The sequence below is a fragment of the Hyperolius riggenbachi genome, chromosome 6 (genome assembly GCF_040937935.1).
Source record: "Hyperolius riggenbachi isolate aHypRig1 chromosome 6, aHypRig1.pri, whole genome shotgun sequence".
NCBI lineage: Eukaryota > Metazoa > Chordata > Amphibia > Anura > Hyperoliidae > Hyperolius > Hyperolius riggenbachi.
The window spans coordinates 166,018,794-166,041,625 of NC_090651.1; the positions used below are offsets into that span (position 1 = coordinate 166,018,794).

The following is a 22,832-nucleotide window of genomic DNA, read 5'->3' on the forward strand; positions in this document are numbered from 1 at the left end:
TATGTTGTACCATGCCTATTTAATGCTAGTCAGACTTATTAAGTGCAAGCCAGATGTTACAGACGCCTGCCCTAAATGTGAAGCCTCTTCCACATCACTTTTTCCAAAATATATGGGAATGTCTATAGTCAGATTCTAGGCACAGGTCACTGAATTCCTGCATGACAAAATGGGATGACCCATAAATAGTGACCCGATACTACGCATACTGTACAAGATGAAGGTCTTCCTTTCCCTCTGAGAACATTCATTTCTGAAACACTCTTTATGGCACAACAAGATGTGGCGTGCAGATGGCTTGTGCTCACGCCACCAATGCTTGAGAACTGGATTAAGAGGATAGGTGATAAATTACCATTTAAAAAATGAATTTACACCCATAGAGGAATGATAAAAATATTCAATCTTTATAAAGAGAGGTAAGATAAATGCCTATATATCTTATGGGTGATGGAATAGGCCCCCTCATGTCATTATGTGCGTATGTTAAACATTTGATTCAGAAATCCAATAAAAATGATAATATATTAAAAAAAAACTGATTCAATTACATGAATCAGTGAATGTACACTGAATGTACACTGATTCATGTACAGTACACATGTTCCCAGTCGCTGTTGGTCAGCTGTTCCTAACTTAAATAATGTCATCATAAATTATTCTGCAGTGTCTGTTGCATGTGATGGTTATACTAAGAATGTTCCCTGCAGTTATTTTCTACTACACAAATGTCACTTTGGATCCTCTGTATTTGTAAATGCCTATGTTTATTGAATGTTTTGCAGGTTTAAACATTCACCATGTACAGATACTGTATAAGTAAAACATTCCACAATATCATTGAGATTGTACAATTTTTGCATAAAGTATTCCTGTGGCTATAAATCAGGCACTTATAGGGTAAGGCCATTACTCAGCTATATCACTCCAATAGCATCACAAGTACAGTATATTTATTCAAGATGTCCACAATGAGTAGTTTGTTTTATAGTATCATATGGAGGAGTAGGCCTCTGTTTATTTTAAATCAACTTTATTGTTTAAAGAAAAAAATATATAATTTTAGTACCTATTGAACATATAAGAAAAATCATGTGACCGCTTTACATTTACAGCTATGACCAGCTTTTGTTTCTACTCTCCAGGCGGCCTAAAATTTGTATTGAGCTAGTTGCAGCCACCACAGGAGTAAATTCCTGGATTAAGTTTTAAACTTGCAGGACAGGTGCTTTAGCCCCGAATACATCACAAATGATTTGCCATTAAAGTGCATGGTGACTGGGGGTCATTGGCGGTTGTGAGGAGGAATCTTCTAGAGGGGACAATGACAACAATAAAAAATACTTTTTGTAGCTTTTTGCTTGCATTTCTTGATAACCGAGTCCCTGTTGAGAGTATTTCCACTCACCTCCAGTCCATGTGATTGAGGTTACCTCAACAGGTTGTCTGCATAAATCTTTCCATTCAAGGTAAGGATGTAATGTTATAGAGATAATAACCCTTCCTCCCTATCTAAAATTAAAAATGCTGTAAGTTCCGCTTCAAAGCACAGCTTTCACCAGTTTTACACAAACTGGTGACAGGTTCCTTGATGGACAGGATGCATTCCAGAGAGCTTCCAGGCACTCTAAACACCATGCCACGCATTCTAAACAGACTATGCAGACAGCGTTCTGCTGGGGTTTAAAATACCTGGCACATCTTTGGAATACTTATTGATAATGCACTTAAAATCTAATCTGTTATGCTAAAGATGCCTGTTGTCACTTTTCTTGTGTAAAATTGATGACAGGTGCATGTTAACTACACTTATATTAAAACAAATATTATTCCAGATTTCAGCCAGCTGCTTCCTAAAAGATCACAAATGTTTAGGTTATGTTTGATTTCAACCATGGCACCAGTAACCTTCACCAGTCCATATTTTTGCAGAGATCATATTGTATAGTTTGTGTCATTGGTTGAGTACATTTACAGAGGTCTTCTCAAGGTAGGAAGTAAAATTTAAGACAGTGGCCTCAATTCATAAAAGGCTTTGCAGTAAAAAAAAACCGGGAGGGAAAATACCGCATTCGGTATTTTAGACCGGCGTGTGCTAATTCATAAAGATTTTCACAGCTGCCTTTGAAGTTCTGTAAATGACCGCAGCCCGTTGAGCGGTACAGCAGAAGTGTGGCGTTATCTCTCTTTTGTTACAAGCTGTAATTATAGTTCCCTGCACAGTATTACAGCGACTTTGGTTCCCTGCACAGACTCGCAAAGACTTTGGTTCCCTGCACAAACTCAGAGACTTCAGTTCCATGCACAGACTCACAGAGGCTTCGGTTACCTGCACAGACTCAGAGAATTCGGTTCCCTGCACACATAGCCGTCCTGTGACCTGAGCGACCAGAGCGGTCGCTCAGGGCGCCAGCTTTCAAGGGGGCACCTATAGCTGGCTACCTATACTGAGGGCACCTACACCGGACTTCCTATACTGGGGGCATCTATAGCTGGCTACCTATACTGAGGGCAGTATAGTGTACTGGTTAAGGGCTCTGCCTTTGACATGGGAGACCAGGGTTCGATTCCTGGCTAGGTCAAGTACCTATTCAGTAAGGAGTTCAAGGCAAGACTCCCCAACACTGCAGGGTGGCCTCTTGAGCGCGTCCCAGTGGCGGCAGCTCTTGAGCGCTTTGAGTCCAACAGGAGAAAAGCGCTATACAAATGTTTGGATTATTATTATTATTGGATTACTCCTGGCTACCTATACTGAGGGCACCAACACCTGGCTACCCATACTGGAGGCACCTAGACCTGGCTACCTATGGAGGGAGATCTACAGCTGACTTCCTATACTGGGGGCACCTATGCTCGGCTACCTATATTGAGGGCACCTACACATGAGATCCTATACTGGGAGCAGCTATATCTGGCTACCTACCTATACTGAGTCTGAGGGCGTTTTTTTTGGGGGGGGGGGCGCACTGCGGCTATAATGCGTGGTGCAAATTGTCGGTGCTGTGCTACCATTCCAAATTGGGGGGGGGGGGGCTAACTGTCCCACTGATTGTTTTTATTAATATACCTGAAAAGTTCTAGCCTTTATTTTTAAGTTCATTCAGGATAATGCACTCTTTCTATCCATTTCGTGGTTATTGGTAGTAGTTTTTCGATTATACATACGAGATGTATCCCGGAGATCTGAGCATTTGGCGTGATGTGTCACGACTTCAAAAAGGTTGAGAACCACTGTCCTAGGAGGTAACTCAGGAGAAAAGGTGACTTGCATATGGGCGTGTGTATGTACGTGTGTGTGCGTGTGTGTAAAGAGGATGAAGAGGGGCACAAAAATCAGGTTTTGCTCAGGGCGCTTTGAAACCTAAGGCCAGCCATGCCTGCACAGACTCACAGAGAATTCGGTTCCCTGCACAGACTCACAGAGAATTCGGTTCCCTGCACAGACTCACAGAGAATTCGGTTCCCTGCACAGACTCACAGAGACTTCGGTTCCCTGCACAGACTCGCAGAGACTTCGGTTCCCTGCACAGACTCGCAGAGACTTCGGTTCCCTGCACAGACTCACAGAGAATTCGGTTCCCTGCACAGACTCGCAGAGACTTCGGTTCCCTGCACAGACTCGCAGAGACTTCGGTTCCCTGCACAGACTCGCAGAGACTTCGGTTCCCTGCACAGACTCACAGAGACTTCAGTTCCCTGCACAGACTCACAGAGTTCCCTGCACAGACTCACAGAGACTTCAGTTCCCTGCACAGACTCACAGAGACTTCAGTTCCCTGCACAGACTCACAGAGACTTCGGTTCACTGCACAGACTCACAGAGAATTCGGTTCCCTGCACAGACTCACAGAGACTTCGCATTGTTAAGACCTCACCAGAGGTGATGGTAATTATCGTCTGACTTACCGCTTGTTGAAGGCTTTATTAATTGACATTTCCTGACAATTTACTGGCATGTGTTGGAGGTAATTACAGCCAAGTCTGTAATTTACCTCACCGCTCGGTAATTTCAGTTTTTCATGCGGTAACAGCCTTAATGAATTGACACTTTGCTAAGTGCTCGGGAAAGTCTGCTGTTTTCAGCATTAACGCATGTGGTAATGCTTTATGAATTGAGGCCATTGTCTTAGTTTTACTGAAACAAGCGTTTGATTTTTTTGGTGGGCATCTGTATCATACATGCCAAGGAAGGCAATGTTTTTCCTATTAAACACTGAGACTGAATACTTCCACCCTTTTCCTGACATCTCATTTAACCACCTGCCTTCTGCCATCCAAATACCTCTCACCATTTTTAAACATGGTGCAAAAATATTTAGGCAAGGAGCATTATGCATGTACCCCCGTGTGTTCAGCTGGCTGCAGGACATAGTGGCGGTCTCCCAGCCCTGCTGCAAAAATTTTAAGAAATTGTGAAATCATTGCTACTAGCTGAACCTGGCAGTGTTTCTGTCGATGTCGCTTAGTGGTGGTATAGCAATTACACAGGACCAAGCCAGTTCACATGAAGCTAGATGGTTAATTACATGAGACAGTTTTATAACAAGTGATCGTACTGTAAGGCTTGGTGGTGTATTCTCCACAGTCAGCATGCAACGCATGAGCTGGCGTGGAGGAGGTACACACACTAGCACCAGGAAACAGGCTATCCCTAGTATAGTGGAGGGGAGGACTGACTCCAATAGGAGATTGTGGCGCACAGAGCCGGTGCAGATCTGACAGCCACAAACAATGCTTTCGTTATAACGTCTCAGCGCAAAGTAGCGCTGAGCGCACAAACCAGAACTGAGGAGATCAGGACAGGTAGACAGAATGAACGCTTGCTAGCTAGCGGCTACTTAGCGACAGCAAGCGTCCAAAACCAGACAGACTGGAATGAGGCAGCCAATGCGATGCGGCGATGGCGTGCCTCACAAAGACAGGACAGGACAGTCAGAAAATAGCAGGATTAAGATAGATAAACGTAACACAGATAAATATACAATAAGTATGTTTTCCTAGCGTATTACAATTACAGCTATCAATGAAACTATTTGTAACGTCTGACTAACATATGTATATATCGGCAATGAACCGATATATGACATAAGCAGGAACGCTGACTAGGAATGGAGTAATACAGGGAACAGGACTCAGAAGGATTCGCTATCTCTTCGCAGAGATGAACGCAATCCACAAACGGTAACAGAACAGGATTCAGAAGGATTTGTTATCTCTTCGCAGAGATGAACGCAATCCACAAACAGTAACAGAACAGGATTCAGAAGGATTCGTAATCTCTTCGCAGAGATGAACGCAATCCTCAAACAGGACCAGGAACAGGATAACTAGCTCAGCACGGGTGTTCACGGTACGCGCAAACTACCAAAACGTGCTGGAAAACTGACTAACTGAACACAGGATATAAACAGTTCGTGTACGTATACATCAGCGAGACTGATGTATCACGTAACACAAATACAAGGAAAATAATAAACGTGCTGGTATGCATATATATTGGCAATGAACCAACATATGATGCAAAACCAGCAAAGTATCTTTAGAACAAGAAACACGATCGGGGGCTGAAGCGACAGCAAGGCAGGCTTAAGCTGAAGCTATGAAAACCCAAGGAAACCCTGCAGGAAGCAGATCTTTATACTGAGGTCATCCAATGGGAGCAGACATGCAGATTCCCACACAGGTGAATGATAATCAGTCACAAGCTGACAGCAGGGAAAGACAGACAAAGCTATGCAACTTGCATGGAAATAGATCAGAACTGCCTGAGCTGCAGCACTACTTCCAGCAATAGCTGCTGCAGCAGCGATCATTACACGTACCCTCTCAGTTCTGTGTGCAGCAAGATAGGTTATTGGCTGAATCACGCAGTTAACTCCCCCCCTCCCCAATCTAAACTAGCCCTCCCTTGCCAGATAGCCAACTATTTGCCTGCTGATAAATGAGGATATTTTGAACCAAGCAAGACTCTCCCTGTCTGCATTACTCCTAACTGCAGAACAAAAACAGATAAAATGTTGCAATTCTTGTAGTCATTTGTACTAGCAGATCTTTGTGAGATTTTTTGTAAAGCCTCCTCAAATCAAGTAACCAGGTGTTATTTTGTATATCAGTGCTCTTCTAAAGGGTTATTGTATAATTAGTTAGAAATCTTGCTTCTATTTTTACTGCCATTCTGTTTTTCTCGTTTCCTTTTTCAAAATGAAGCCTGACAGTCAGCATAATTAATCTCCTGGCTTGTTAGCTGGTGCTGATCTACGATTTAATATCCTATGAACGCTGACACCATCAGTTGGCAAGTTTCTTCTCTCCAGAACGTTGTCGAACAACTGCTGAGGTACAGCTCTAATGTCATGGCTAGGAACAGATTAAGTTACTCCCTTCCCTTCACACACAAGTTGTTGTGGAGGCGGGTTTTTTTTTTTCAATTAGGGGTACTGAAAATAAACAGCACAATCAAAGTTTGCATTTTCTTTAATCAGGAGACCTTTTACAAGGAACTCGAGGTGTGAGACCTATGGAAGCTGCCATGTTTATTTCTGTTTAAACAATACCAGGCAGTCCTGCTGATCTTTCTGGTCAGAAGGGTCTAAATCGCACACATGAAACAAGCATGCAGCTAATCTTGTCAGATTTGTCAGACATCTGATCTGCATGCTTGTTCAGGGTCCATGGCTTAAAGTATTAGAGGCAGAGGATCAGCAGGACAGCCAGGCAATGTGCAGCATTTAAAAGAAAATAAACATGTCAGCCTCCATATCCCTCTCACCCAGGTTTCCTTATAGTCAGATGTGCTTTCAGACTTCAGCATTGATTACTGCAACTGCCTCCTCTCAGTCCATCCATTAACCGTGAAAAACAGTAAAGCTTGGCTTTCCAATCAAGCATAGAATGTATATAATTAACAGCTGTTGTCTGAGGATCTTGGTCAGGTATATTAGTATGGAAAGGAAGTTTCTTCCCTGGAGCTTTCCAACATTGCCACTAATTCCAGCCACATCACAATTATTGCAAACATTGCTGTTGGACCTTCGTAATATGCACCACTTGTCATTGTCTCCTCCTCATACTCATCACACTGTGTCTACTCTTCCTTTTTGTGGCATCCGCCAATTTCACTGCCAGCTCTTCACAAGGATTATCATTATGATTTATATAGTGATGACATCTTCTACAGAACTTTACACAGTGTATACATATAGCTTTTCAACTGTGCCACCATTGGACAACAGTCAAAATGGGTCTCCTAAGCCCTACCTGTAAACATGTGGACTTCTGTAAAAGGCATGTGAGAAAAAGTCTGGATATGGTTTGTGTTAAAGGAATACTATCGATGTATGCATTTATTTTTAAATGCTGTATGTTGTAGCACACATTAGGACAAGTACTAGGAGCAATTTGATTCCTCACACAGCTGTTCCTCTCAGCTATAAAATCCTCCATCAGTTTTGGCGTCAGTGTTGGATACAAAATGTATCTAATACTGAGCTCCCAGAGGGCCAGACCATGTGTCTGCACAGGGGAGTTGCTATCAACTCCTCAGTTTATAGTTTAATTATCACCTTGCTGAAAGAATCTTATTGATATGGTGGTAAGGGGTTAAAGATTCTAGCAATGTGTATTTATGATCTTTGCTTCTCTTGACTGATAAAGATACTAATGATGCTAATTGTAGACAGTGGTCTGCCTCTCTCAGCAGCTTGTAAAGTGGATGCAGCCTGGAGTGAATCACCTCAAGCAGGCAGCCAGTCTGAGTGTAAACACAGACTCGTGGTATAGCTAGTTATATTCCAGCAATATTACAGCTAATTTAGTTACCTGTTACCACCTCAGATCAGCCTGTTTCTCCTCAGGTCTCCTGCATGCTGTGAGTGACACAGTGAAATCTATTTGTGAGCTGTGTGACAGAGTAGCCAAGCAGCTCAGGGTGACCCAAACTACTATGAGCTGTGTGAGAAATGAATTTTTAAGCAGGGATAGCGAGAGAGAGACCTGGGTGAATAAATAAAGTGCCCCTAGCACTAGTGGCAATGTGTACACTAATATAGAGTATTAAAAAAAAAAGTCGTTTCAATCGATAGTATTCCTTTAAGCAATGGGGTGGGGGCATGGCTAATGTTAAAATAGGTCGGGGAAAAAGATAATTTTAAGCTAGGTTTGGGATCACACTTGGTCAGTAAAGGGGCAATCTAGGAAACACCGGATCTTTGAATAACAGCAACCTCCAAGGGCATTATTGCCCTTCTTACCCCTCCTACTAAAAGCAATTTCGTCATGCAGTACACGGTCATCAACAACAACAAAAATCACATGGGAAGCACCAAAGAATTGTACCTAGAAGCACAGTGAGTTTGGGAAGCAATCCAGCCTGCACCATTTTGTTTCTCAGACCAGTGTCAAAGGACAGGTTCAGAAGAAGCCTTAAGGTTATATTCAACAAATCTTCATGCTCACATGGCACCATTTTAGTTAGCTTTTCAATAATATCCATTTCAGCCTGAAGTAAGAAATAAAATGAAATGTGCTGTTAAACTGAATGCTACACTGAATGCTACTATAAGGGCCCTTTTCCACTAGCAGTCGCTAGCGTTCGCGCTGAACGCTAGCGATTGCTGAATCGCAATTCCGCCGTTTTCCTGACGTTTGCGGCCGCGATTTTGCTATGCTATGCACTGCATAGCAAAATTGCGGCAAAAGTCGCTCCGCGGCGCGATCGCGATCAAGTAAAAAATGAATCGCGGTAGTGGAAATGACCTACCGCGATTCCTATGTTAAAAAGCAAACCGTAGCGATTGTAAAATCGCTAGCGGTTTGCGGTTTTGCGATTCAGCTAGCGCAAACGCGCTAGTGGAAAAGGGCCCTAAAACATATAGTACAGACTACTAAAGGCGACCACAGAAGTTGGATATACAATACATTAAAGATTGCAATTTAAAGATGCTAAACTAATCTTTCCCTCACAATTTGCAGTCAGCTATGAATTTTACTTGTTTCCAACCACTTAATCAATACATTTGGCGCACTGTGTTAGAGTGCTTTCAACCTTCCATTTCTTGGGAATGGGTAACTAGCTGTACAGAGCAAATACCATTGCAATCTGCTTATAATCAACTAATGTCAGCTGGCTGACTCTTCCACAAATACAATAATGATTGGCTAAGTCTAAACAATATATAGATCTACTCCTTAAAGGGCCACTATGTCGAAAAATTGTAAAATTTAAAATATTTGCAAACATAGACAAATATGAAGTATGTTTTTTTCCAGAGTAAAATGAACCATAAATTACTTTTCTCCTATATTGCTGTCACTTACAATAGGTAGTAGAAATCTGACAGAAGCAACAGGTTTTGGACTAGTCCATCTCTTCATAGGGGATTCTCAGGAAGGCTTTTATTCTTTACAAAGATATTCCCTAAGAAGGATTTAAACAATTATGCTGGCCAGCTTCCCTGCTCGCTACACAGTTTTTTGGCAGTTGGACAGAGCAACTGCCATTCACTAAGTGCTTTTGAAAAAAAAAAATCCCTAAGAATCCCCCATGAAGAGATAGACTAGTCCAAAGCCTGTGGCTTCTGTCAGATTTCTACTACCTACTGTAAGTGACAGCAAAATAGGAGAAAAGTAATTTATGGCTCATTTTACCCTGGAAAAAACATACTTCCTATTTGTCTGTTAGCACATATTTTAAATGTTACAATTTTTTGCCATAGTGCCCCTTTAATGAAAGTAGAATTTCACTTTAAAGTGACACTGAAGCTAAAAAAGAAAAAAAAAAAAACAACTTAAGATATAATGAATTGTATGTGTAGTGCAGATAATTAATAGAACACTAGTAGCAAAGAAAAAAAGTCTCATTAATATATATATATTTTCAGATATATAGCTTTATTTATAACATTGCATAGTTCTGCAATTAACAAACCATACTCGGTATTCTAAACTATAAAACAAGCCAAGCAAATGAACCTTTAAACTTCCCTGCTTTAAAATATTTTCTAAATCTGTCTATGACCGTTTCTTTGATGTATAAGTGCTTCAGAAGACAGCACTGTAGCAGGCCCAAGTTTGTTTGGAGAGCTCAGAGTAGCTCTTTTGCATAGATAACAAGTGAAGTTTCTCAGCGCTTCCTGTACTGGGAACAAAATAAGAAAAATTTCTATGCTACTAATGCTCTATTTCTTAGCTATACTACATATACAATTAATTATAGCAAAAGTTTTTTTTTTTTTTTTGCTTCAGGGTCACTTTAACAATTTTATTTTAAACAAAATCTAGATATTTATATTTATTTGTGCGTATTTTTTAAGCCCATGGCATTTAACAGTTTATTGTTAACGTTATGTGTAATGCAGAGACCCCAACGTGTCTGGAAGTACCTTTACAACAAATGCTCTTCGTGCCAGAAAGGGCGATTCCTCACTTCGCACTGTCATGCAATCATAGCCACCAATGATTGCTGCAGCTGCACCATAGATATTGTACACAGCAATAAGCAGATATCCTCAACTTCCATCATTTACCTTATACTGGATTTCAACAATCATTTCTGCATAAGGCATTGCATGTTAATTTTTGTGAAATGTAATGTTAACTTTAAACACTTAGTGAGTGGCAAGCCACAGCATTGAAACATCCTGCTGTAGCCTCTTAACAACTCCAGGATGTTTTAACCACTTCAGCCCGCAGGTGACTTCATCTTCAGGACGAAGGCCATTTCCCCTGTCAGCGTTCCTCCCATTCATCCGCCAATAACTTTATCACAACTCAACACACATAAATGATCTATACCTTGTTTTTTTCCACCAATTAGGCATTCTTTGGGTGATACATTTTGCTATTAATTATTTTATTCTAAATGCATTTTAACAGGAATAATAAGAAAAAAAAAATTGAAAAAAATAATTATTTCTCAGTTTTCAGCCATTATAGTTTAAGAATAAAACGTTCCACTGTGGATAAAATCCGCACATTTTATTTGCCCATTTGTCCAGGTTATTGCAACGTTTCAAATATTTCCCTAGTACAATGTATGGCGCAAATATTTTATTTGGAAATAAAGGTGCATTTTTTCAGTTTTGCGTTCATCACTAATTACAAGCCCATATGGGCTCAAGGTAATAAGGTGTATAGTAATATACCTTCACAACATACCGTACATATTTAAAAAGTTTAGTCCCTAAGGTAACAATTTGTGTATTTTTTTTTTAACTGTCATTTATTGTTATTTATTTTTTTTAAACGTGCGTTTTTATTTTTTTAGTTAATGGGCAGGATGGGGAGTCAGTTTTTATTTAGTGTGTATTGTGTTTTTTTTTTTTTTCATTTGTATGTGTTTTTTCCCCCCATTTGTACTTTAATTTTACTTTTTGGCCACTAGGTGGCGCTAAGCACTCTCCTGGAAGATACCAGGGAGGGCAAGATCTTTTGTTTTACTTTTCACAGTTAATGTTTGGAGGCAATTGATTCATTTGCAGGGAATCGTTTGCCTCCGGGGAAAACTGGTTCCTCTTCAGCAATTGATTCCCTGTAATAGCTGCAGGGAAGGAGCCGCCTGCATGCAGATACGCGTGCACAAGGGCAGCAACACTGCTGGACGGATATATTCGTCCAAACTGCCTTTGAGTGGCAATTTTTGGACAAATGTATCCGTCCAGATTGGCTTAAGTGGTTACTGCGTCACTCACCACCACCATGCGTGCCCGCTGCTTGTACCAATCATGACTGGGGAAGTGAATAAGCGTTCCCCTAACCAATCGCAATGCCTGCAATGAATGGACATGACCCGATCAGGGGCCATGTCCATTCTTAATACAGGAAGTAGAAAGACTCGTCAAATGTAAAAAAAAAAAAAAGTGAAAATACACACACCATACATGCATTATTACATTTTTTTTTACAGTAAATCCCTTTCACTTCAAACCCCTAACACTTGAAAAAAAAATAGATAAATAGTTGCCTTAAGGACAATGTCATGAGGGTATATTACTGTTATTTTACTATGTAAGGGCTTGTAATTAGAGATGGCCCGAACCTCCGATTTTTGGTTCATGAACCGCGTTCGCGAACCTCCTCAAAAAGTTCACGAACATGCAAACTTTTGCAAACTGCAATAGACTTCAATGGGGAGGTGAACTTTGAAAACTAGAAAAATTTATGCTGGCCACAAAAGTGATGGAAAAGATGTTGCAAGGGGTCTAACATCTGAGTTTTTGCATGGATGAGTGGGATACACGCCAAAAGTCCCGGGGAAAAATCTAGATTTGACGCAAAGCAGCGTTTTAAGGGTAGAAATTGGTGAATAAAAGGGAGGAGTGCTGACAGGGAGAAATTGCTCTGGTGCGTTAGGGTAAAAAGTCCTTGGGGGTGAAGTGGTTAATCTGTCTCATTAAAAAAAAAAAACACAGACATAAATGCTGATTCTTCTATAAGAAAATAATTTTGAAAAAAATGTGTTACTGATTCATTTTTGCTGTTAAAAATCAAAAATTCAGGAAATTACAGAAAGCTCTTTGAAGTTCAACTAAAGCTAAAAGTAAACAACTATTTAAATGATAAGTATTGAAATAAATCAACTTTTAAAATTTAAAAATCCTATTTCTGTGCTTACTTAACCACTTTACCCCCGCCCGTACGGATTTCTCCGTCCCTTTTTCCATCCTTTAACCCCCAGGGACGGAGAAATCCGTACTTTGCGCACTCCCGCCGCTGCCCGCGCTCCCGCTCGTAAACACGCCGCCCGCCGCTAGTAAACACGCCGCCCGCCCGCTCGCCCAGAGATCAACGAACGGGAAAATCCATTCCCGTTCGTTGATTTAAGCCCCGCAATGATCCGCTGCCGCTCGGCTGAGCAGCGCGATCATTGTGAGCAATAACAAACTCCCAGCCTCTTTCTACTTCCTGCAAGCGTCCGGAAGGGCGCTTGCAGGTCGCATGAAACAAAAAGTTACTGTTGCCATCTTGTGGCCAAATAGTAAAACTACACCCTAAGCATTTTTTAGACACAAATAAACTAGTTTTACACAAAAAATTAACTCCTTACCTCCCACACTCCCCAATTTTTTTTTTTTGTAATTAAAAAAAAATAAAAAATTTACAATTTAAAAAAAATACATAAATAGTTACCTTAGGGACTGAACTTTTTAAATATTTATGTCAAGAGGGTATAACACTGTTACTTTATAAACTATGGGCTTGTAATTAGGGATGGACGCAAAACTGAAAAAAAAATGCACCTTTATTTCCAATTAAAATATTGGCGGCAAACATTGTGATAGAGACATAATTTACACGGTTTTATAACCGGGATAAATAGGCATATACATTTAATGGGTTTAAATTACAGTAGCATGCATTATTTAGAAACTATAAAGGCCGAAAACTGAAAAATAATAAATTTTTTCCCAATTTTTTTCCTATTTTCCCATTAAAACACATTTAGAATAAAATTATTCTTGGCATAATGTCCCACCTAAAGAAAGCCTAATTGGTGGTGAAAAAAACAAGATATAGTTCATTTCATTGCATTGTAATGATAAAATTATAGACGAATGAATGGAAGGAGCGCTGAAAGGTGAAAATTGCTCTGGTGGTCAGGGGGTAAAACCCCTCAGTTGGGAAGTGGTTAAGATGTGCAAATATCCATGCAGTCTAAACAGTACGGTTACTTTGCCGTTATCAGAATTGTGAGATAGGATAAAGAACAGTGACTATCCAGTTCAGTGTATGCCTTAATGTGGAAGCTTCACAGGCAAATAAAGATGCAGTGCTTTTATTCTAAAAGGTACTTCCAAGCACTTTCAGTGTTCTCCCCAGAGCCTTTTAACTGGGCGGGGCGCCCGGCTGATCTCAGTTCCCGCCCGGCTGCTGTGATTCCCTGTCTGCTGCATGCTGTGACTCCCTGTCTGCAGCATATTTGCCGTCCTCCACACTCATCTAACTGTGTGCGCAGCGGCTGTGGCATTGGAGCTGTCCGCTGTCACTCTAACACTATCTCCGCCCTCCTCAGCTCCTGCGTATCAGAACTGACATTACAAGCCACTGCGGGAGCTTTGAAGGAGTGGGGGCACACAGAGAAAGAGCCGAGAGAACGTGGGCTTGCTGTGTTCCCTCTGAGTCACTGATCTGCCTGAGTAGTGCAGAGGACGGGCTCTCCTCTTCCTGTCTTCCCATCATGCAGGAATTTTGTCAGCACGTGCTCCAGCCTCCCCCGATCAGAGCTCAGAGCACATAGAGAACAGTGTGTAGCAGTGCTCGTTCATGCCGGGGAGAGCAACAGCAGGGCAGATGGTTATCCGATAGCAGTAATGGTCCCCCCAGCAACGGAATCCTTGTGGTGACTCAGCTGCCGTCTCTCAAGACAGGTATTAGAAAACTTTACAGCCATTACTGCCTCCCTTCCCCCACTGCTCTGCCGGAGACGTTACATAGCTAGTTGTCCTGGACATCAGTATGCAGACTTCCTGCAGTGTGCTGTGCACTCACATTTTCATTCCTGCATGTAGTATGTCTCTCCCTCACTCTCCCTCTTACAGATTTCCCTCTGTCTCTCTCACACCCTTTCTCCCTCTTTTTTTTTTATTTCCCCTTTCCCAGTCCTTTTCACACACACTCTCTGTCCCTCAAAGACAATCTATCTCCATCCCAGACACTCGCACCTATTCCTCTTCCCTTCAGTTTGCATTCACTTTTTCTACTCCACCCCCTCTGTCCTCTATATACTGTATTTCCTGTATACAGTATGTATGTCTGCTTACCAGTGCTTGATTTTGTTTAAGGGGAGAAGCCACAGCAGAAACCCCCAAGCACTTTTATTTTTCTTTGTAGTGCATGCTGTTTAGCCATAGACAAACAACAAGCATGTCTACACTGGGTTTACTACTACTGTGTCAGCCAAAACAATTGTGAGACTTTTTTAATGAGATAACGAAACAGTCTGTGGGGATGTGTGGTTTTGGACCTAAATTAGTCACCCTGTCTACAGCCCCTTTCTGGTATTAATCTGGCTTTGGCAGCACTTAATTGGATTGCCCATCAGAACAGCACCACTCAGTGCAAGATGCCTCTTTTTCCATTAGCTTCATTTAGTGTAATCCTCTACCCCTATCGGCAGTGCCTAGCAGGACTACCTCACCAGGTAACAACCAGCGTACTCCACCTACTCTTCTCCCCAGCAAGCAGCACCCAGCATGATCCTCCCTGTCCATTCTCGCCTAGTAGTAGCAGACAACATCACCCTCCTTCCCCACCCATCGTGACCTTAATTTCCCACCCAGCTACTTTTTCATGCCACCCGGCTGGAAAAAAATTCTGGGGAGAACACTGCACTTTGTCTTCTTTAAATGTAAGCATGAAAAGGTATAGGTCAAATACTTTACAAACCGTGACAGGGCTACTTTAAAACCTTAGCTTTATGAACCCTCACTTCCCACAATTCAGTGCCATGACAGCTACAGTAGCAATAAAAAGTATGTGAACCCTTTGGAATTATATAGATTTCTGCACAAACTGGTCATAAAATGTGATCTGATCTTCATTTAAGTCACAACAATAGACGGTCACAGTCTGCTTAAACTAATACCACACAAATTAAATGTTTCCATATTTTTATTAAACACACCATGTAAACATTCACAGTGCAGGTGGAAAAGGTATGCAAACCCCTAGACTAATGACATCTCTACAAGCTAACTGGACTGAGGAGTCAGCCACAAAAGAGCTCTCAGAAGACCTACGATTAAGAATTACTGATGCATAAAGCTAGAAAGGGTTTTAAAACTGTCTCCAAATGCCTTGCCGGTCATCAGTCCATAGTAAGACAAATTGTCAATAAATGGCAAAAGTTCAGCACTGCTGCTACTCTCCCTAGGAGTGGCCGTCCTGTAAAGATGACTGCAAGAGCACAGTGCAGAAAGCTCAGTGAGGTGAAGAAGAATCCTAGAGTGTCAGCAAAAGACTTACAAAAGTCTCTGGCATATGCTAACATCCCTGTTAGCGAATCTATGATATGTAAAACACTAAACAAGAATGAAGCTCATGGGAGGATATTACAGAGGAAGCCACTGCTGTCCAAAAAAACATTGCTGCACATTTAAAATTTTGCGAAGGAGCACCTGGATGTTAAGAGCAGTACTGGCAAAAAAATGTGTGGACAGATGAAACCAAAGTTGAGTTGTTTGGAAGAAACACACAACAGTATGTGTGGAGAAAAAGAGGCACACCACACCAAAATCAAAACCTCACCACAACTGTGAAGTATGGTGGTGGGGGTATCATGGTTTTGGACTACTTTGCTGCGTCAGGGTCTGGACGGTTTGCCAATATCGAAGGAAAAATGAATTCCAAAGTTTATCAAGACATTTTGCAGGAGAACTTAAGGCCATCTGTCCAACAGCTGAAGCTTAGCAGAAGATGAGTGTTGCAATAGGACAACGACCCAAAGCACAGAAGTAAATCAACAACAGAATGACTTAATCAGAAGAAAATATGCCTTCTAGAGTGACGCAGTCAGAGTCCTGACCTCAACCCAAAAGTAGCATGGCCTCAAGAAAGCGATTTACAGACATCTCTAGAATATTGCTGAACTGAAGCAATCCTGTAAAGAGGAATGGTCAAAAGTTACTCCTGACCATTGTGCACATCTGATCTGCAACTTCAGGAAATGTTTGGTTGAAGTAATTGCTGCCAAAGGTGGTTCAACCAGTTATTAAATCCAAGGGTTCACATGTTTTCCACCTGCACTGTGAATATTTACATGGTGTGTTCAATAAAAACATGGAAACATTTAATTATTTGTCTGGAGCTAATACTGTCTAAGGCATTTTTCATAGATAAGCTTAATCCTTTTGTTGTTACCGATCCCTATGTCTGGTTATGCAGCCAGACTCAGTTTACATGGCTGACCAGAAAACAGCTAGATTGGAGAGTGCAAACTAACATTTGTTCTGCACTGAAGTAGAGGTTAACAACCAGGCAGGGCGCAAACTTACTAAAATCATGAGCGTTTTGGAGCATAGAGTGAAACGCACCACTGCAGAAACGTAGATAGATTTTGAGTCATTTGAAAATAGTTGGGGGGGGGGGGAGGTTAAAACATGTAGCTCTTTGACTATGCTATAAGACCAGAAGGCACAGGAGTCCATCTTGCCCATAATGTGGTGTCCCATGTCATGATTCACACTCATGAGCTAAACACCAGGAAGCAGATCTCAGCCTTTAAAGTACAACTGCGGTGAGAAGTATACAGAGGCTGCCATATTTATTTCCTCTTAAACAATACCAGTTGCCTGGCAGTCCTGCTGATCCTTTTGGTGGAAGTAATGTCTGAATAACACCAGAAACAAGCATACAGCTAATCTTGACAGATCTGACAACAATGTCAGAAACACTTGATCTGCTGCATGCTTGCTCAGGCTCTATGGCTAAAAGTATTAGAGGCAGAGGATCAGCAGTGTAGCCATGCAACTGGTATTGCTTAGAAGGAAATAAATATTGCAGCCTTCATATCCCTCTCACTTCAGTTGTCCTGTAAACATCCACAAAAACAGGAGAGAAAAGTATAGCAAGGGGAAGGTATTTTAGCAAATTCTTAATTTCACCCTCACCTTGCAATAGAGAAAACATCAGCCTTTTAAGGACAAGAAAGATCCCAGATTTAACTGTAGCTTGCACCCTACAGGCCCATTGTAGCTGTACTGGTAAGGGCATGCGAGACCCAGGGATAAAAGAGCATGCTGCTCCTACTGGAAACTCAAACTCCAGTAAGGAACAGGAAATTCCAATCGTTTTCACAATCAATGTGCAGAAACACCCTTTCTTTTGCTTTTAACTTTACCTGTGCTACCAGATACGACATAGGCAATAGCAGACATTAAAATGGCATTCACACTTACCATGTCATTCTTGTTTTCCAAAAAGATACTAAGCTTTTTCAAGAATGATACCACAAGGATAAGGAGTTCACAATTATTTCGGTCTAGTGCTTTTACTAACATATGTACAATGTTCTTGTTTCTCATCTTTAGTTCCGTACGAGTGTCCTCGGCAAGGTTAAGCAACAGATATAGGGCAACTAAAAAATAAAAAAGTATTTAGAGTTTCATTTAATGAAGAAGATATCCTGAAATTCAATTTACGGTAATCAATCAATTAATTTAATTTTGATACAAGTATTCAGAAAACCCTGTCTCAGTGTAGTTCCTGCAGTGAAATCAGCAACAAGTCAGTATTATTCCTTAATCTCCCTATGTACCTCATTGTACATTAATGCTTTCTTTAGGTCATCCATATGGTCCTGTTCAGAAAGGCGCTGAACCAGCATTTAGCGACAATGGCCTCAATTTACTAAGCAGTTTAGACTAGTCTACTGATGGTTTTTAAGTCTACTGATGGTTTGGTGTAATGCTTTAGACCTGTTTTTAGAGCTGGTCTAAAACATTCGGTAATTAGGTCGTTAAAGCAGAATGATCAAAAGATGCAATTCACAAAGGCAAACAAGGAGTAACCACGCACACTTTTTCTGACAGAGATTAGACCAGCTGATTTCTGTCAGTAAAGTAATTCTGTGAGGTATTTTAGACGTGAGGATGGAACCTTTTGAATTAATTATGCAGGAGTTTAGTTGTATCCAGAGGAGAGCTCATCAGAGGAGAAGGATGTCAGTCATAGCTACTTGTTTGTGAATTGCATCTTTTGATCATTTCTCCTGCTTTACCGACCTAATCACCGAATGTTTTAGACCAGGTCTAAAACATTGAGTAATTATTAGTGAATTCCCTCTTGAAGCAACTGATTTACACCAAACCATCAGTAGACTAGTCTAAACTGCTTAGTGAATTGAGGCCAATGTGGAGCTCACCGTTTAAGTTGGTAGGATTGTTTACAGTTGCATGCGCAAACAACCCTCGATACCTTCATTTCCCTTCATCTCGTTTCAGCTATCCACGGCTCTTCCATGTCCCCATGCATGAGTCAACACCTCCTAAGTCTTTAGGAAGTTGGGTAGTTGCTGTCCCTTCAGAACAGCAGTTATAATGAAGAATCTCTCTTGCAATGAACAAATAAGCTTTGACTTATTGATGTGCATACTGCTACTGGGTAATAGCCTATCCATGCAACGCTTGTCATACAACACATGCATTTTAACACGTGTAGCCATATGACTGTGTGCATTAGTATGTGGTTTTAATTTAAATGAATGATAGGAAATTGCGGAGCTTGTAAGTACTTTTTGGAGGAGGAGGAATGAAATAATTCTATTAAAGAATTCAAAGTATTTTCCACTTTGTGAGGTGTATTTTACTTTTGAGTATTTGAGGGAATAGAGTAAGGAGTACAAACATACCCCCCCCCATACTAATTTCACCTTGGAGTGGGTCTGACTTCCAGATTCCATCATAAGTCAGATATGGGTATGTGGGTGTGGGTGTGTATGTGTTTGTTTGTACATCGACATCCTCTTACAGGGTACCCTGTGAAGTCAATAACCATGTGGCCTTGTATTGATTTTTTTTTTTTTTTTTTTACACAATATCAACTTTTTTTTAATCTTCTGATAGGTTTCAATAAATCAGCGGGTATTTCTGAGGGCATTTTTGTTTTTGCTACATATTTTTTTATTGGAAGCATACAGTTGGATAAAAACTAGTCATAATTGCAGTTACTGATGAGTGTTAAATAAAAACAGATCTTACCTCTCAAAAGCTGCTCCTGTTTAACAAGAAGCCCCTGATATTTCTTGTATGTTTTCTCATATTCTTTTTTTAAGGATGGAACATCTGGCTCATCACTAAGTATTTAGATTTGTCAAGGAATTGGTAAGATAGATACAGATTTCACCTTTGTAAATGCATCATATTTTCATGTCATCCCTTGATTGTGTTAAAAAATAAATAAATAAAAGTGTGCTCTGCAGTTCTGCAAAATTAAATTACTGTTGCAAGTATATCAAATGCCATGATCATCCATAATTAGTTGACCATTTCATTTGGTCAAGAGGATTACTTATGATCTCAAAAAAGAAAAACACACTGTTTATGGTAAGCTAAAACTATGACTGCACGTTTGCTTTGAGGTATACCCATTCCTGAATAGCAGAGATTAGAACAAATGGCTGAAACAGGAAAACTTTAAAAGGACAACTGAAGTGTGAAGAATATGGAGTCTGCCATATTTATTTTCTTTTAAACAATACCAGCCCTGCTGGTGTATTTGGCTGCAGTAGTGTCTGAATCACACCTGAAACAAGAATGCAGCTAATCCACTCAGATCTGACAATAATGTCAAAAACACCTGATCTGCTGCATGCTTGTTCAGGGTCTATGGCTAAAAGTATTAAGGAAGAGAATCAGCAGGACAGCCAGGCAACTGGTACTGCTTAACTGCTTGCTGACCGCTCCATGCCGATTGGTGTGAACGCAGCGGCAGCCCCAGGTCGGCTCCACACTAATTGGCGTGAACGGCCTTCTATGGGGCTAGCAGGAGATCGCACGCGCTGATGCTCCGCCTTCAGTCTCGCCACTCGGAGATTATTAGACGGCGAAACCGCTGTCTAATTACCCCGTACAGCGATGCAATCTAAGGCAGCGCTGTACTGGGGACAGTCTCCTCCATGGGCTGGGGAGTGATCGGCTGATCACGCTGATTGGCTGGCGGGGGGAGGGAGAGGGTAATATAAAATAAATAAAAAAAATAAGAACATTTATTTAAAAATAAAAATTTATTAAAAAAAATAAACAACTGGGGAGCGATCAGGCCCCACTAAAAGAGAGCTCTGCTGGTGGGGAATCACTTGCATGCTGAGTTGTGCGGTCCTGCAGCTAGGCCTGTCTTATAGCTGCAGTGGCCATTTTAGTAAAAAATGTCCTGGTCACTAGGGGGGTTTAACACCGCGGTCCTCAAGAGGTTAAAATGAAATAAATATGGCAGCCTCCAAATCCCTCTTGCTTCAGCTGTCCTTTAATTAAATATATGAAGGACATAGGAGTTTAAAAAGGGAAGTGCAGCACTTTATTTTATGAAGTTTTGTCTGACTGTACCAATATAGCGCTTGCTAAATCCCATACATTGGCTTGTGCAATTTAAAAACAAAAAATAATAATTTTGGAGAGCACCTTGTTTTATTCTATATATTGTTTTCAGATTAAACAACAAAACAAGTAACCCAGATTTTGAGTTATATTAACCCTTACCTAAAAATGATCAGATTTAATACAAAATATCAGCGCTGCATAATATGTGGGCACATTATAAATACAATAAATGAATAAAATAGGGTCCATGCGGCACAATATATGACCACCCCCACTGTTGAATGAGGTGACACTCAACAACAAATATATATATATATATATTTATTTATATCACTACCAAAGGATATCTGCTTTCTTCTTTTTACCCAACTCTTCTTGCCAGAGTTCATGTCGCTTTAACTCATGATCAATTATGTTCATGCAGAGAGCTCCAATCTTGTAATGTGTGATTAATCCATGAAACTGAGTAAAACTGAAACAAAAATAAAAATGTTAATACAAATATTAAACAATTTTGTCCATCTATCTATTCTATATACTAAGGCTCGGTTCACAGCTGCATAAAAAAAAAAAAAAAAAAAACGGTCCGTTTGTAGATCGGAACGTAACTGGAATAGAAATGCAGCAACAGGTGACTATAAACTGTAATTTCCTTCCCGGTGATGCTACACCATGGGGAAGAAATAGAGGGCAGCATTAGAGGAGTGACTTTAAGCAAAAACAAAGCATGTTTACCTTGAGAAGCAGAAAAAGATATAAATAATGTTGGTAGCAAGTTCCACGCTCTGTTTCCAGTCTTCTCTCAGTACTCTGGCTAGAGCTCCTAAAGCCGTTTCTAAGGGGGGGGAGACAATGGTTTTCATAAATATCGCTAATAAAATCGGGCCAAACTGAGGATATATAATGTACATTTGACAGAGGAAAAAATGCAGAGAAAAATAAAAATGCAATAAATGAAATAGTAAATTCAATAAAGAAGCTTCCTTGTTTAAAAAGAATCTATAATGATTTTTCAGTTGTGTTTTAATTATTAGGCAAGGACTTAAAAATACCGCTACCCAAATATTCTTTTAAGTATTGTTAATCAAGAAAATTAAATATCACAAATAAATATGCAATATATGATTAGCACTCCACCTACTAGCTTTGTAAGTGCAAGAAAAACATTTTGTTTATATACCGCATACACATTTCAAGTGAAAACTACAACACAACCGAACTGGATTTACTAAAGGCATCCCTAGAGCTCTCCACAAATCTCCATTTGGGATATACACTCACCTAAAGAATTATTAGGAACACCATACTAATACGGTGTTTGATCCCCTTTCGCCTTCAGAACTGCCTTAATTCTACGTGGCATTGATTCAACAAGGTGCTGAAAGCAATCTTTAGAAATGTTGGCCCATGTTGATAGGATAGCATCTTGCAGTTGACGCAGATTTGTGGGATGCACATCCAGGGCACGAGGCTCCCATTCCATCACATCCCAAATATGCTCTACTGGGTTGAGATCTGGTGACTGTGGGGGCCATTTTAGTACAGTGAACTCATTGTCATGTTCAAGAAAACAATTTGAAATGATTCAAGCTTTGTGACATGGTGCATTATCCTGCTGAAAGTAGCCATCAGAGGATGGGTACATGGTGGTCATGAAGGGATGGACATAGTCAGAAACAATGCTCAGGTAGCCCATGGCATTTAAACGATGCCCAATTGGCACTAAGGGGCCTAAAGTGTGCCAAGAAAACATCCCCCACACCATTACACCACTACCAGCCTGCACAGTGGTAACAAGGCATG

The 22,832-nt window shown here is 40.7% G+C and overlaps 1 protein-coding gene across 1 annotated transcript in view; it reads right to left on the minus strand.

Annotated features, from left to right (window-relative positions):
* KIFAP3 (kinesin associated protein 3) overlaps positions 1–22,832 on the minus strand; it is a 185,914-nt gene that overhangs the window by 102,015 nt on the left and 61,067 nt on the right. Inside the window, exons 6-10 of the mRNA XM_068240179.1 lie at positions 21,765–21,864; positions 21,377–21,501; positions 19,692–19,790; positions 17,892–18,070; positions 8,335–8,497 (exon numbers count right to left, since the gene is read on the minus strand). Of these exons, the coding sequence (XP_068096280.1) occupies positions 8,335–8,497; positions 17,892–18,070; positions 19,692–19,790; positions 21,377–21,501; positions 21,765–21,864 (666 nt within the window). The remainder of the gene's footprint in view (positions 1–8,334; positions 8,498–17,891; positions 18,071–19,691; positions 19,791–21,376; positions 21,502–21,764; positions 21,865–22,832) is intronic.